The following is a 14,855-nucleotide window of genomic DNA, read 5'->3' on the forward strand; positions in this document are numbered from 1 at the left end:
GACAGACAAGCCAAAAGTGAATGGCAGATGCTTTTGCCAGCGCCTCCGAAATTGGGCAATGCCAATCGCAGTGGGCGCCCAACTGTCCAGCATTGTTATGGAGGAATCTGTCGCTCTACTGTGCTTAATCAGCAGATGCACACATGCCTGACTGAGCTGACTGAGAGGACAACAGAGAACGCACTGATGAATACACTTCACAGCAGACATGACTTAATAAAGCATCAGCGAATTGTTAATTAAAATCTGCCAACAATACACACACACACATATATATATATATATATATATATATATATATATTGAAATTGGGCAGCAGCTGCTTGGATGACTCGCAGAGGTCATGCAGAGATAAAATTGTTGCCACAACTGGCTGTAGCTGTCGCTTTCTTCTATGGAAATTCCACAATTCGATTGGCCATAAAGCGCAAAGGCTCGTTTAGCAACTGGTTACGTGGTCGTCACCCGCCGCCAAACGCTTCCTGGAAACCACAAAACTGATCGCCGTCGCGACAAAGGTGGCATCTGCCTGCCGCAGCTGCCTCGACCGCCTTAGCTGGCGTCTCAGCTGTTAGGCGTCTCACGTTCGTTGCCGCTGCCCAGACAAGCGTTGCATGTGCCGCATAAATCTTCAGCTCATTTATTTATTTTGAATACAATATACTGCAAGTGCTTGGGCTGGGTGTCTGCGCCCAGCCACTTGGCTATACCCGAGGTATATGTCTGTGCATCTCATGTGATTTGTACCGCAGCTTCGCCTTCACTCGAAATGTTAAGACGCGCGCCTGGGGGCTGCAGCGTGCTGAACTCTTCAGGATATAATTGTGCAGCAATTGACTTAATGTCTAGCATTGACTTTTGACTAAACAATGGCAGTTCAGGCCTGCAATTGTTATCATTAGCGCTTAAATCTATTGGTATTAACCTTTTCAAAAGATAACTAAACGTGTATGCTGTTGCAATGTATGAAATAAGTTAACTTTGTCGCTTGCTGGCATTAGTTATGTAAATACTTTTATTTTACAATATTAGTGAAAACATTGGCTGAGTGGGCTTCAGTGAATGAGAGTTTATTGAAGAGCTGAATATGAATTTTAATTTTATTTCGCTTTCGACGTGTTCCCTGCCTGAGCTCACTAAGTTTATATTATGTAGCTGAATCACTTTAGATAAATATATATATGTATCAAAATGTTTTTTTTAGTAATCTTTGAGGCTCCATAAATCTGAGACACAATTTATTTTGCTGCTAAACTCCTCTGTAATAGCTAAGCAAACAAATTTTTTTGTTCTTAAGCACAAATGAAATTGATAAACAAACGCAGCAAATGCTTTGCTTACTCAACTCTAGCAACAGACTTTTCATTTCATTTTAATTAAAAATACTTCAATTTGAAGAGCTGGAATACAAGTCTACGGCATCGCATCACAATATATCTACCAGCCCACACAGGCCAACTTACTCAGACGTGATGCATACGCCACACTGAACTAACAAGCGCTTTCAACGTATCCTTAGCAGGAGTCATAATAACATATCACTACAAACGCTGCTTCGCCACAGAAAGAGGCGCAACAGACTCAAGAGAATATACCCATCAGCTCGCTTCATGTCATTTTCATTAAAATAAACCCCACACCTCGACTAAAGGCCAAGTCGAACTTTACACCTCATTATCCAATGCTCTAATAAAACTTGCTAAAGAGCAACAGAAAACTTGCAAAGCATTTGTATTTGTGCTCAGGCAGAAACAGGGCATTGACGGCCACATCATTCGACTGTCTTTGCTTATAATTGAGACGCCTTCGCGTGGGCTGCGGGAGCGACTAATTACAACCAATATACAAAGCCATTGAGCATAGGAATATGAGAAAAACATTTGTGCCCTATGCTCAAATTACGCGCTGTGGGAAACCATGCTAATAGATAGACTATATTTCAGAAAAGATATTTCTATTTGTCAGTATGTTGCTATTGGATAAGATTAGAATTTAATAGAAATAAAACATGTTGGTTTCTAGAAACGATGACGTTTGGTATAAGACAAGTTTTTCTAGCTCATCAAGTTATTGTAAAGCCAATTATAAATACATTTTAATTAAAAAAAAAAGGGTTCTTAAATTCTACAAAAGTCGAGATGTTAGCTGTTGAAAAAAGCCTATATTAAATTCTAATAATTATCATTATATTAAATATTAATATTATATTAAATTCTAATTTTATCATTTGCTCTTACTTCACTTGCAGCTTAACTCAACTAAAGATTTTTGAAGAACTTAGTGAGATCTATGGCAGAACATGTGAGGTACTTTCAGTTGCACAAATAATTTTGTTTAAAAATAAAATTTATATTTATGTTTTACGACAGCAAATATGCCCAAGTTTTGCTACTTATTAATTAAAAGAGCTACTTAAATTAACTTAGCACAAGATAGTGCAGATGACGACTCAAAGAGTACAGCCTCAAATTTATTAGAAATATAAAGAATTTAAGATATATTGACATAGAGATATATTTATTTTTATTTATATATTATTATTTATATATTATATTTATATATATTTATTTATTTATATAGACTTAAACTAGTTATTTATATATTATATTTATATATATTTATTTATTTATATAGACTTAAACTAGTTAAGGCTTAAAGGAAAAGAAACATTTATAAATTCTTGCCTTAGCATATCAAATCCTTGCACTCTGATATCTAGTTACAAACTACATTAAATCAGGCTCAACTTTCTGCTTATCTGCTTAACTGAAGTTTAAACTGCCCAAAATATAAATTTCATAGCATTTCCAAATTTAGTCATCAGCGAAGACATTAAAGAAATGTTTCCCAAATCTGAAAACATTTGCAATGCAAAGTGCTGAAAGCTCTTTAATTTCCATTTGAAATGAGCTACGCTTTCAGTAATTGTTTTGAAGTCATCGTCGTTCCGACTTAAAGAATTTAAAATATTTGCTTCAATAATCTGAACTATTTTCATCTCACGCAATGTTTGCTGCGAACAACAGAGAATGTTGTTTAGTCCTGCAAATATTTTGCATTTGAATGAAAGGGGCAAATGCAAATATATTCAGATAATCTCAGAGGCGCATTCAGCTGGAAAATGCGCAATGCGCTGGGCGAGCAGGCGAGGAATGCTAAATACATATATAAAACAGATTTGAACAAGGAAATTGCGTATGTGGTAGGAGCAAGGACTAAAAGGATTGCGAGCGGGCATTTGCATTTGCCATTTACCTAATACGATTTTTGTTTGCGCTCTAGCCTCGAGTCTAATGACCAAATCCATTTGGCCGCAAATTAGTTTTTGTGGTTGCTAGTCAGGCAGCTAGCCAGCCAGTCAGAGAGTGGTTTTTGGATTGACTTACCTTGCGCTTGGAGCGTGCCATGCGCTGGTCGCGCGAGTTCTCCGCCTCGCCCGGCGGGCGCTTGCCCCACACGGCGATGGCGATTCGCGTGTAGGTGAATATCAGCACCAGCAGCGGCACGATGAACTGCAGCGTGAACAGGGTGAGCGTGTAATAGTAGCCCTGCTCGGCCGAGGGCCAGACCTCGCGACAGATGTATCTGATGTGGCCAAGAACGCGGCACGAGCACGATGCAGCGCGCATGTTGTTGTGGCATGCAAAACAAAAGAGCAAAAGCCGCAGAGCGGCATAAGAGTGAGTTAGTTTAATGGCATGTGGGTTTAAGGTAAGCGGGTGGGGGCGTGGCATAAATGCTGTCAGCTTGTGCTGGCCATAAAAGCTGTCAAATGCACGCCCACACACAAACACACACACACACACACACAAGGGCAAACACACAATGTTAAGTCTCTCAACTGGAATGGCAAAAAAAAGCTCAAAAGTAAATTCGCTAGCATTTCGCCAACAGTTTGCTTTGATTTATTGCAACTGCTCGCTATGCAAATATGAGCAATAAAATATATTTGTGTAAAGTGCTTCGTCTGCATAATGAACGCAGTGTCATTTTTTTCCGTTGGCTTCATTTCATGCAGTTGATTGCATTTTCTGCCCACGGTGCCTGTTTTTGATAGGTTCACAAAATGAAAATTTTCATCTGCCAGCTGATGTTGCGGTAATTAGGCACGTTCCCTTACAGCACACAGTTGCCACAGACACACACACACACACTCACTCGCACACACACACACACATGCATGTTGTTGTTGTCCAAAAATGTGCTCTAATTGAATGCCAAAGAAGTTGCATTTAAAGTCAGGCTCAGTCTCATTTGCAATATTTGCAATTCACTCGAGGGCGTGCCGCAAATTGTGGCAAGTATCTTAGGCAAGCAGCTGTAAAGCTATTCTAAGCCAAAATGACATTTCGAGCGTATGGCAAGCCTTGTCAATGAGCTATCGATTTCAGCATGCGGCAGCCTCTGTTGCATGCCACGCGCTGCTTACGACTCGACACATACATTCAGCTCAAGTGGCACTCGTTAGACAATGCCACGGCCATATCGGGCATGTTACACTTCAAGCACGCATACACGCTCTTATATATTGGCGCTGCTAATGGGTTTCTACTCACTTTTCGCACTTCTCGTGCCATATGGAGCTGGGCACCTCCAGCCGGGAGACGACGGGTATGGGAAAGGCAGTTGCCAGCGCAATAAACCAGACGCCGGCTATAATAAATTTGGCATAGCTGGAAAGAGCGAAGAAAATACACAAATAAATAACGGTAAAGAGTTGTCTTCAAATGGACACAGCAACGCCAGAGCGAACGCTGACGCACGCATTACGCATACGCAGCGTACGACGGATGGCAGGCGATCTCGTGAGTGAGTGCGTGCGCGCGTGAGTGAATTACAGCAAGGCAGGATAATTATAAAGCTTATTTATTTTGGGGCCCACAAATATTTACGCATGCCACGAAAGCCTCGCTCCTTAGCACGCACTCATTGACAGGGCGTGACAGAAATGCCAGAGCCCTACGCCCACCCAGCTAAACAAGTTGCTGGGCCCAGGGATATCCGGCATATTTTGTTACAAAGCAAATTGACGTTCAATGGAAGGCGGGCGAGCGGCGTGGGCTCGCCGGATTTTGCAGCAGCTGCCGTCAGCTGTGTCTTGGGTTACTATTTAAACCAATTAACACGGCACAGTTGGTCGGCCCATGCCTAGCGGGCATACGTGCTGGCATTGCGTGTTTTGGGTCCCACGGGGCGACGCCTTTGCCGCTGGTCAAGTGCGGCTGGCAGCCAAATGCCTAACGCGTCAAGCAATGCAAATACGCCAGCGGCCACTTAACGGCGCCAATGCCCCAAATACAAGGCGAGCAAGGGCGGGCCCCCAATTAGTTTTTATGCGCCTTCAATTAAGCTAAATGCTACTAAAAGCCAGCTTTGCATACTTGAGACAGGCTCGAATAAAATACGGAATATAATTGCTAATTCTTAACAGTTTAGCTTTAAGATATTTCAGATATAACACAGCTCTCAGCTGAATGAGATTTTACTTGAAGATATTTCAGATATTCCACAACTTTCTCTCTTTAGCTGATTGAGATTTTATTTGAAATTTCAGCATGGATTATTACCAGCAACTGTCAACTGTATCTATAACTTAGGTCTCTCTCTGTTTTGTGTATTTATATTATGCTTAATAGTCCAAATTAGTAAACAGCTCATCGCTCACGGTCTGTGTTTCGCTTTGCTTAAAGCACTCCATACGTGAGCTGACCAGACTAGAGTGATGCTATTATCGATAACTATATTTCAGCAGCTATTCAGCTTATCGATAACATCTACCTATCTAAATATTTATTAACATTTGCCATTTAATTTTAAAATATTTAAAATATTTAAACGTAATAAATTAATAATAAATTCTAAGAAACTACAGCTCAGTTTTTAAGCTATCTGAATTTTGAGTTGCAAATGTTGGCATGAGTAAAGTCTTTTGATTCTTAACCCCACTTGAGACGTATGTTGAGATGAAGTTAAGCTACAAGTAAAGCTGAGCCAAGTTAAGCATCTTATGCTTAAGCCACTGCCAGCAAAGCTGAGGCGCTTATTTATATGAAAGGCTATGGCGTCGGAATGACATGAATGGAGTCAAGCTTTTGCCTTTTCTTTAGCTGCTTTTTCAGTCAGATAGATTTACATGCCTAATATTTACATACTTAAAATATACAGCTTTACAGATCAATTGATTGCTATACGCACCGCTTTGTGATGCGCGGCCGCAGCGGCCACATGATGGCTATGTAGCGATCGATGCTGATGGCCACCAGGGTGTAGGCGCTGACCAGGACGGAGACCACTTGCGAGTAGTTGACAAAGTGGCACAGGACAATGCCGAACGGCCAGTAGTTGAGGATGTACTGCGAGATGAAGGAGGAGGGCACGCAGAAGAGGGACATGAGTATGTCGCCCAGTGCCAGATTGGCTATGAAATAGTTGGTGACTGTGCGCATGCGCGGCGTTGATTGCACTATGTAGCAGACGATGCCGTTGCCGAGCAGAGCAAATATGAAGATGGGTATGTAGAGCAAGTAGACGACGCTCTTGAAGTAGTCGCTGGACCACAGGTCGTCCGAATGGGAGCTGGAATCGGTGCAGCTAAAGTTAAGCAAAACGGTCACATTGAAGGCTGGCGTGGTCGATGGATAGGCGGCTTCCTCGGCCAGCAACGGCTGCTCTGTGGAGCTGCCGTTGTACAGCAGCGACTCGGCTGCGTCCGCATAGTCCTCCTCGTTCCGCAACAGCGGCTGCTGTGCCGCTATGTAGTACAAGCGCTCCTCACTCCGCACCGAGCGTTCCATGTCCATGCGACTGCGTTGCCAGGCCAAATTTTTAAACTCCATCCGCAAGCTGAGTCAGTTTCTTACTTCTTACCCTTTTGGTAAGCAAAGTTTGGTGAGTGTAACTTAATCTAAACACACTTTGGGCTAAGCAAATTCTAATTGCAGCCTGTTTACATGGCGTTCGCTTTGCGTTGTGAATTTAGTTGATGAAGCCTGAAAGTATACGAAGAATTTTACGGAATTCGTTATTATTATTATTAAAATTTGCACGCTTGGTTAGCTTTGAAAGTTGCATAAATAAGTTACTCGACCGTGGCTAAATGACTACAAAAAAGTTACAGCAACCTTAAGTTTCACTGCATGCCTTGAGGCCTCGCTTTTAAGACAACTCAAGGGAATTCAAGCTAAACTGTTGCATATTTTTGTGCTGTCTGCAAATCAACTTGGCTTTAGACTCTGCAGCACAGAGAGTCCGAACTTATGAGCGGCCAAAGAATGCAACTTAAATCTAGTTTGATTAATTTCATATTTTATTCAGAGGTTCAGAGTATGTATTCTTTGCAGCATTTGCCTGTTCTTTTTGCCGGTCTGCTTAGATGCGAGCTGGCTTAAGTCCACTGCCAGCTTAGCAGCGCATCTAGAGCTGTGTGACTGACTCCTTTGTTATATTATATATAAGAAATGGTGAATTGTTGATTTGAATTAGACTTATTGCTATCACAAATCATTCTTCGTTTCACCATCCGCCCAATCAAGCGAACATATTTATAGGAACCTTTTTCAGCTATGCACTCTGCGGAGCAACTTCCAGGAATTAAAGACTGAGGGACAATTTGTGCATATTTAGTGAAACACAAAGGTTCATATATGTATATTCCAAACAGCCTAATAAATATATATTCATTTATATCTCTACATTGCCAAATTTGATTTTGAATTGCATATTCAGCGAATCGAAATAAGCTTAGCCAATGGGCCAAAAGCAAACACATTTCAGCAGAAATTACTTCAAATTCTTTTAATTTTTATTTTTGTTGTTTTTAGAGGCACTTTCGTTGACTTCCCCAAAACGCACTTCTGTGTATTAACGAGCCGACCAAATCAATATTGAATCTTCTAACTCTCATTAGTTATTCTACTAAGACCTTTCGTTCCTTTCGTTACTCACTTAGTCTAGGTGCCAGAAATTCTCTGCAAGCTGCATATTTTATTTATTTATTCATTTAATTTTTTATTTAAAATTATTCTTAAAATAAGACCCTCTTATAAATACAAAAGAAAACAAAACACAACTGAATTAACATTTAAGGCCAGGTTAATTTGAATATAAAAGCTGTTTTACACGGCAAGCTTAGAGCAGAGGTGAGCAGAAGGAGATGCTGGAATGGAATTAGTAAAACTTATGGATAGAAAAGAAAATTTGAAACTATGAAAATTTGAAACAACTATGAACTATCAATCAATGAAGAAATAATATTAGTACATGCTAAGCAAAAGTATTTATAAATCTATTAAAGTCAATAAAAGGCAGTTGAAAAGCGAAAAGAAAGCTCGAGTCGAGAACATCCTGTATGAGCTCACTTTGCATTGATCAAAGCATCATCCATACGACAAACTGTTGCATACACTTGTGCGCAGTCCGTATAAGACTCTGTGTCAACGAGCAGAGCTGAGTGTATAAATCAGAATGACAAACCAGCAACCAGAGACCATTAAAAATGCCAAAATAGAAATACACAGAAATCGCTTAGGGCTAAGCAAAAAAAATGAGACGAAACGAAAAGAAAAGAAGAGCAGGCTGCAATGATAAATTGGTCGCAATTGAAAGGCATTTTACGCTGAGCAATGGCTGAGCAAATGAAAGGGAAACCTTTTAGTAGCGAAAGAGTGAAAAATGTCGATAAATGTATTTATTTCTTGACTGAGCACTTTGTAAACGAGAAATTGTAAAGTCGAAAGGCTAAAGGCGTTCCGAGCAGCATTTTCGCCAAAGCAGATGGAAATGCTGCCAAGAAAAACACAAAATAATAACAATTTATTTAATAAATATACAAACAGCTCGAGGCAAACATGAGAGAAAACAAAATGCAGAAGAGCTCACGACTTCCGTTCAGCTTCAGCTGAAAAAGTGGCTTTAATGGGCCGCAGGCAGCAGGAAAATCTGTCAATTGAAATGCACAGCCATAAGGCCGACTCTGTGTAGACATATATATATATATATATATATATATATAGTCTCATACATGTAAGAGCATTAAGACAATTTCTATTTGTGGCCTGGCATTAGGCAAATGAAAATGATAAGCTGAATGTACGAACGCAAGCAATTAAAGCCTGGCAACAAAGGACAATTGTTAAAGATAATATGAGAGCTGAAATTTGATTGCCAAAGGCTGTGTGCACATGTGTGTCTGGGTGTGTATGTGTGCGTGTGTTTAAGGACGTCATTTCAACTTTTACTGGTCGCGTCGGTTTAATGTGCCGCTAAATAAACTCCGACACCGTCTAGCTGACAGTGCCTCGTGTATGTGAGCGCCTGCTGTAAAAGACGGATAAGGATATCAGGCAAGTAAATTGCTTATCTCAGCGCAATAATGAGGTACTTGCTGAGCTTCAGCCCGTATGTTCGTTGAGCGTGGGTGTGTGCGTGACTTGAGTTTTCTGTGACAGTCTAACGTCGACTGTGTATGCTATACTTTATCAATTATCTACACAAATTCCAAAATCCCTGCCAAGCTTCATCAAATTTCAACAGACGATTGCGTGCCTAAGGATTTGTTATTGGAATTTTTGTCAGGCATTCGGCAAAAGAAAGAAGACATTTTTATATTTTTTCTCCTACTGTTATATGTAATTTATATACAAAAACATTTTTAATTTAAAATATATTAATTTTTAATTTACACTGCAAGCTGAGGAAAAAGGGAGGCCAAAAATGTAAATTAAAAATATATGAGACATGTCAGGGTTCAATTGCAGGCACATTAGACTTGATTTGTATTTCATAATGAAAGAGAGAAGTCGCGTTTCAATCACTTTTGAAGAGGGCACCCGAAAGTACGGCAAACTTCTGCCATTCGACTCGTATTGAAATCGTTAAGCAGGGTCGAGTGTATTAATGAAAAGTCATCAATATTATATTAGGGGCGCAGTGTGAAGCTGAAGTATGTGCACGGCATGCCAAAGCCAATAATTAACACGGTCTAGCTCAATCTCCATATAGAGCCAATGCATGGAATTTTCTTGAGTGGAAATAGAAGTCTCTTAAAATAAGAGTAAAAGTAATATATGGCCAAAGTGAAGTAGGAAAACGGCAAGAAATCACGTAGCAAAATGTAATCAGAGCACGTGATTTAGCCGACGCGTCGGCTTCACTGAGCAGCGCAAAAAAAAAGAAAAAATATATAAATAAAATACGGTAGCCCATGGCAAATAAGATATATTTACATAGAGCATGCATAGAGGCTTTCAGCGGGCAATAAAAAAGGGCCACAAATCAGATTTGCTCGGCTTAGTTGCTTGTAAATTCATTTAGCGCCTTTTTAGGCTGAGCGCGTAAATAGCAGTCGACAAAAGGCAGTCGAAAGTCGACCCCCCACCCCACCCTAAAATCAGGTGCTTCGAGCATAAATTCAATTTGCTGTGCCAAAAATATGACTAAAGCTGCAAAGCGAAAAAAGAATGAATCTCATGGTAAATCTTCAAAGTGAGCCATAGCTCATATTTCCATTTGCGTTCATTGTGTTTGGGGCTTATGCCGTGGGATTAACAGTCGTTTTATGTCCAGCTACATTCTGCGTAAAGCGCCAGTTGCCTTAAAAAGCAAAAGCAAACAATGCCAGAATGCAGCGGCCCCAGCTCAACCAGAGTGGAGGTCAGTCCAACTGTTCAAGCTACAGAGAAATGACGTTTGCTTTGCCAACAGGCACAGAATAAAACAAAAATATACTAAAAGTTCCAGCCCAGAGGCGTTTCACGCACTGTGGCTAATATTTTGACTTCGACTGTTTGTTTTCACCATAGGCAAGAGATGTGCGTGTGGTGAAGGTGATGCAATATTAAATGTTGAAGATATTTTTACAATATATATATATATATAAATATATATTGGTTCGTTTATATTTGTACTTATATAAATCAGTAGTCAATTTGAACGGCTTTCATGCTAATTTATTACTTTTACAATTCTGCTCAACTTTAGCTTTTTAAGCTGCTCTTGCCTTGCACCATGTGTTATCCCAGTCTCTCCTGTCATAATGCATTTCGTCCACTGACAATCAAAACGAACCTGTGCATAGTGCCTTACTAGCCATCTCGCTCTCACTCAACAACACACGAGCCTACATTCAGCAACAGCTATCTTTGTCTCTCTCTCTCTCGACTAAGGGCAATCTCATTCACTTAATATTTTTACATAGCGCATAAACATATGCATTTACTTTTATATAAATATATTTCTGTATTTCTGTATTTGGAATATGGCCTTTACTGTTTATAATATATATTTATATTTTCTGCTTAGTCCGTCAGTTATCTCTACCTGTCTCTTATAAGCAACACTACCAAGAAATCATCTTAGTGAAATATTGAGTTCTAGCTAAATTCAGCTTAATCTGCTTATTATGGATTATAAATGTTAACAAAAGATGCCTTGCTCTGTATATAATCAACATTTTCAGGCATCCTATAAGCTTGTAATATTATTTTTAACTAAAATTCAAAGTCTTGCCAAATTCTTTTTAATCGCATTATTATGGTTTTTGTATACCAAGAAATTTCATATTAGCTGCCTTATATCAAATATTAGCAAACCTTTTTATAGTAGATAACATTCTGCTATAATTGTAGACACTTGAGTTAGGTGGTTATTGATATGGAATGAAAACCAACAGAAGAAATCACAAAGTCGGTGATTGGATTTTAAACTTTGCATATATTGGCAATATTTTGAACACACTCCAAATTTCTACTTAATTCTTGATAAAAGATAATATTTTTGAATATCAAAGCTGCATTAATGAACTGCGCATATTTGTTTTGCCTAGAAAGCAGAAGCTTCAAGTTAAGTAATCACATCTTCTATCTAAGAGCACGAATCCCTTGGGAACTTCCTCTAGTTCTATTGTTGCTGCTCAGCTGTTTCCTCTTCTTCTGACGTATTTCCTGCCATCGAGTGAATGTATCTCAAGTAAAACAAGTTGACATACCTATGCCCATCTCTAGTCGCTGTCTGCTAGTCATAAAGAAGACTGCCTGTAGCTAACCGCAATGTCGTTGTCGTTGTCTTTGTCGATGTTGTTGTTGTTGTTGTAGTCGTTGCTGTTGTTGTTTTAAGCAGGCATACCACTTTTTCCATTAGCAGCACCCACAACCGAGTGGAGTCATTCGTTGGGTTCTTTTTTCCGAGTGCTTGTAATTATAATTAATGAGCTATGTCAAGCGCACTTGACTCAGCCAGCGTTGAGTCAAAGGACGAAGGACAAAAAGGCAAAGGCAAAGGTAATGTGGTAGGCCTAGGCGTGGTCGTGGGCGTGAAACATATTTGTGATAGTTTTTCCCCTTCGACCAGCCCACGCAGCAGGCAGTCAACGTATTTATGCGATAATTAGCCAGGCCAACTGCTTGTATTTGTGTCTCACTTAGCCAGGCTAATGCCTTATTTATTCCTTATTGGACTTGTAATATTTGAGTACTTATGTAAGGAAGAAATACTCGAAAGCTCTCCTGTAAAACATAAAATTGAATTTTATTGCGAACACAAACAGCAGAGCGGATAGAAGGGAAATTCCCGGCTTAGCGCTTTCAAAATGTTTTGTGAAATTTTCGGTTTAAACTCGTTGCTGGCCCTCGGCTGCTGCTACCCATATCAAATTTTGTGCTGACTTCATGCGCATCTCTCACGCTTAAGCATATTAATTCAATTAAGTCCACTTCGAGTGTGAGCACTTAATGTAAATGTATCACATGTAAATGGCCAACCCTTGCTGGCCGATTAATTTGGTTAATCAGTTCCCTCCACCTCCCACTCCTTCACTACCCCCACGTACCCAACTCCAGCACCCTATGAAATGTGACACTTTCGAAAATGCGATTAATTTGAATTTCATTGAATTCTGTGGCACATGCCCCACTACTCCGAGCCGCTACTCTTCTCTACCTTAACCGACTCCATAAAATTTATTTCACATAATTAAACGAACAGGCCTTCGGACTTCAAGGACTTCGCAGCTCATATTTTAATTGAGTTATATTATTTTTACTGAATGCCGACGAACAATAGGTGCAAATTGAAGCGAAATGTGTTAATTAAATGCACCGAGCATATTTAATTAACGTCTGCCACTCAGAGCCAGCTGCCAGCAGCTGCTGTTGTAAAATTCATACTGCATTTTCCATGTCAGTGCAATATTTCCTTAAAGTTTACATTGCGTTTGACAGGACTTCTTTGTGCTCGAACAGTTCTTGGAAACTCGAGTTTCATATTGCTTCCAGGTTAATCTCATAAGTTTTCTTACATTTGCAATTGCAGCATTTTCTTTGAATTTTTATTGCAACTTAATATGAGTGCGCTTGCGAGAGTAGCCGACTAACAAATACCCTAACTTTAACTAACTATTGAACTGAACTCAGATATCAAAGTCATCAACTGTAGTAACTAGATCTAGGTTGTCTTATGTAATATATATACTTATTTTATATATAATATGTTTTATATTAATATTAAGATTTCAGATACTATATGTTTTATGCATTCATTCATAAAGATGTACGCAAAGACAGACAAACACAGTTAGATTGACTTTTTTTGCTGCTCAAGAGTTTGGTTGGGGCACGCCTCTTTTTGTCTCCTATACACGATATAATGTAATTAACAATGTGTTCAACGAATGCAAATTAAACAAAAATTAATTTTTAAAATAATTTAATTATTTTTAATTGAATAAAAACTCAATCAATATACATAGAAAGAAAGCTAAGTCATAATATACATAAAATTAAATATTAAATGATTTTATAAATCAATTTCAATGTTTTTTAAATAATTTCTTATGAAATTTCACTAAGCTTAAATTTAATTTGTTCTTTGAAAACTAATATAAAAACATTTCGACAATTTAAATATTTGCTAATTTCATCTGCGTTGCTCAGCAGCACGTTTTAAGGTGACCATATTCGTTTTACGGCGCCGCCTAAAAGTATGCAATAAATTCGTGTATTTCTATCCATCTATCGTAATTGTTGCCATGCTTTCTGCAAGTCATTTAATTCATGCGCTCAGCCAGCGACCAATTAACACGAACAGGATAATCAGCCATGGAAAACTCATTAGCGCCATAATGCAAGTACAAGCCAGAGAGGTAAACACCAAAAGCGAGCGGATAAACAAGGGCAGTGGGCGTCGGAGCGGAAGTGTCTAACCAAATTGAGTCACAGTTAATCGGCTTGTGTTGGGCCAGCCGAGCAATTGTTTACAGTGCGCATTGACACCTTGCAAATAAAGATTTAACTTGGGCTTTAAGCCACTGATTGAGCTTGTTCTGTTCAATAACAATTGAGAGTCAGGCTGCTCTCTCTCTCTCTCTCTCTCTCTGTTCAGCTAGTCTCCACTTTCAGTATGCTCCTAATAGAGCATGCAATATCATATAATCCATTTGCCATGCTTCTTGCTATGCCTAAACTAATTATTGAGAGCATGACAAAGTCATTGCTATACAAAATATCGTTGTTGGTCCCCAGGCCTCGACAATCGTGCAGCAAAATGAAGTTAGTTTGGCTCTTGGTTTTATGCTCAACAATGAGCAAATGTGAGTAAAAAGGAAAACAGAATCTTTAATAGCTACCTTAAACAGTATACAGCTAACACTTACGCGCAGAATTTGTCCGAGCATGTGAACGGAAAGAATGGCTGGTATATGCCCAACGACGAGGGCAACCTTCAATGGACAGACGAGAAGGAGGCAGAGGCAATGATTGAACCCCTGACGAGAGGCAACAACCTAGAGACGATTCTTAAGCTCGTCAAATACTATTTACTAGCTAAAGTACCAACAACCAAGAGAGGCAAAGGCACAAAGAACA

General features: G+C 39.4%; 1 protein-coding gene across 1 annotated transcript in view; it reads right to left on the minus strand.

Moving 5' to 3' along the window:
- LOC111603273 (RYamide receptor) overlaps positions 1 to 6,849 on the minus strand; it is a 44,834-nt gene extending 37,985 nt beyond the window's left edge. Inside the window, exons 1-3 of the mRNA XM_023320786.2 lie at positions 6,196 to 6,849; positions 4,557 to 4,673; positions 3,387 to 3,585 (exon numbers count right to left, since the gene is read on the minus strand). Of these exons, the coding sequence (XP_023176554.2) occupies positions 3,387 to 3,585; positions 4,557 to 4,673; positions 6,196 to 6,836 (957 nt within the window). The 5' untranslated portion in view covers positions 6,837 to 6,849. The remainder of the gene's footprint in view (positions 1 to 3,386; positions 3,586 to 4,556; positions 4,674 to 6,195) is intronic.
- Between the last annotated feature and the right edge of the window lie 8,006 nt (positions 6,850 to 14,855).

Source organism: Drosophila hydei, unplaced genomic scaffold (assembly GCF_003285905.1).
Source record: "Drosophila hydei strain 15085-1641.00,03,60 unplaced genomic scaffold, DhydRS2 tig00008119-arrow-pilon, whole genome shotgun sequence".
NCBI lineage: Eukaryota > Metazoa > Arthropoda > Insecta > Diptera > Drosophilidae > Drosophila > Drosophila hydei.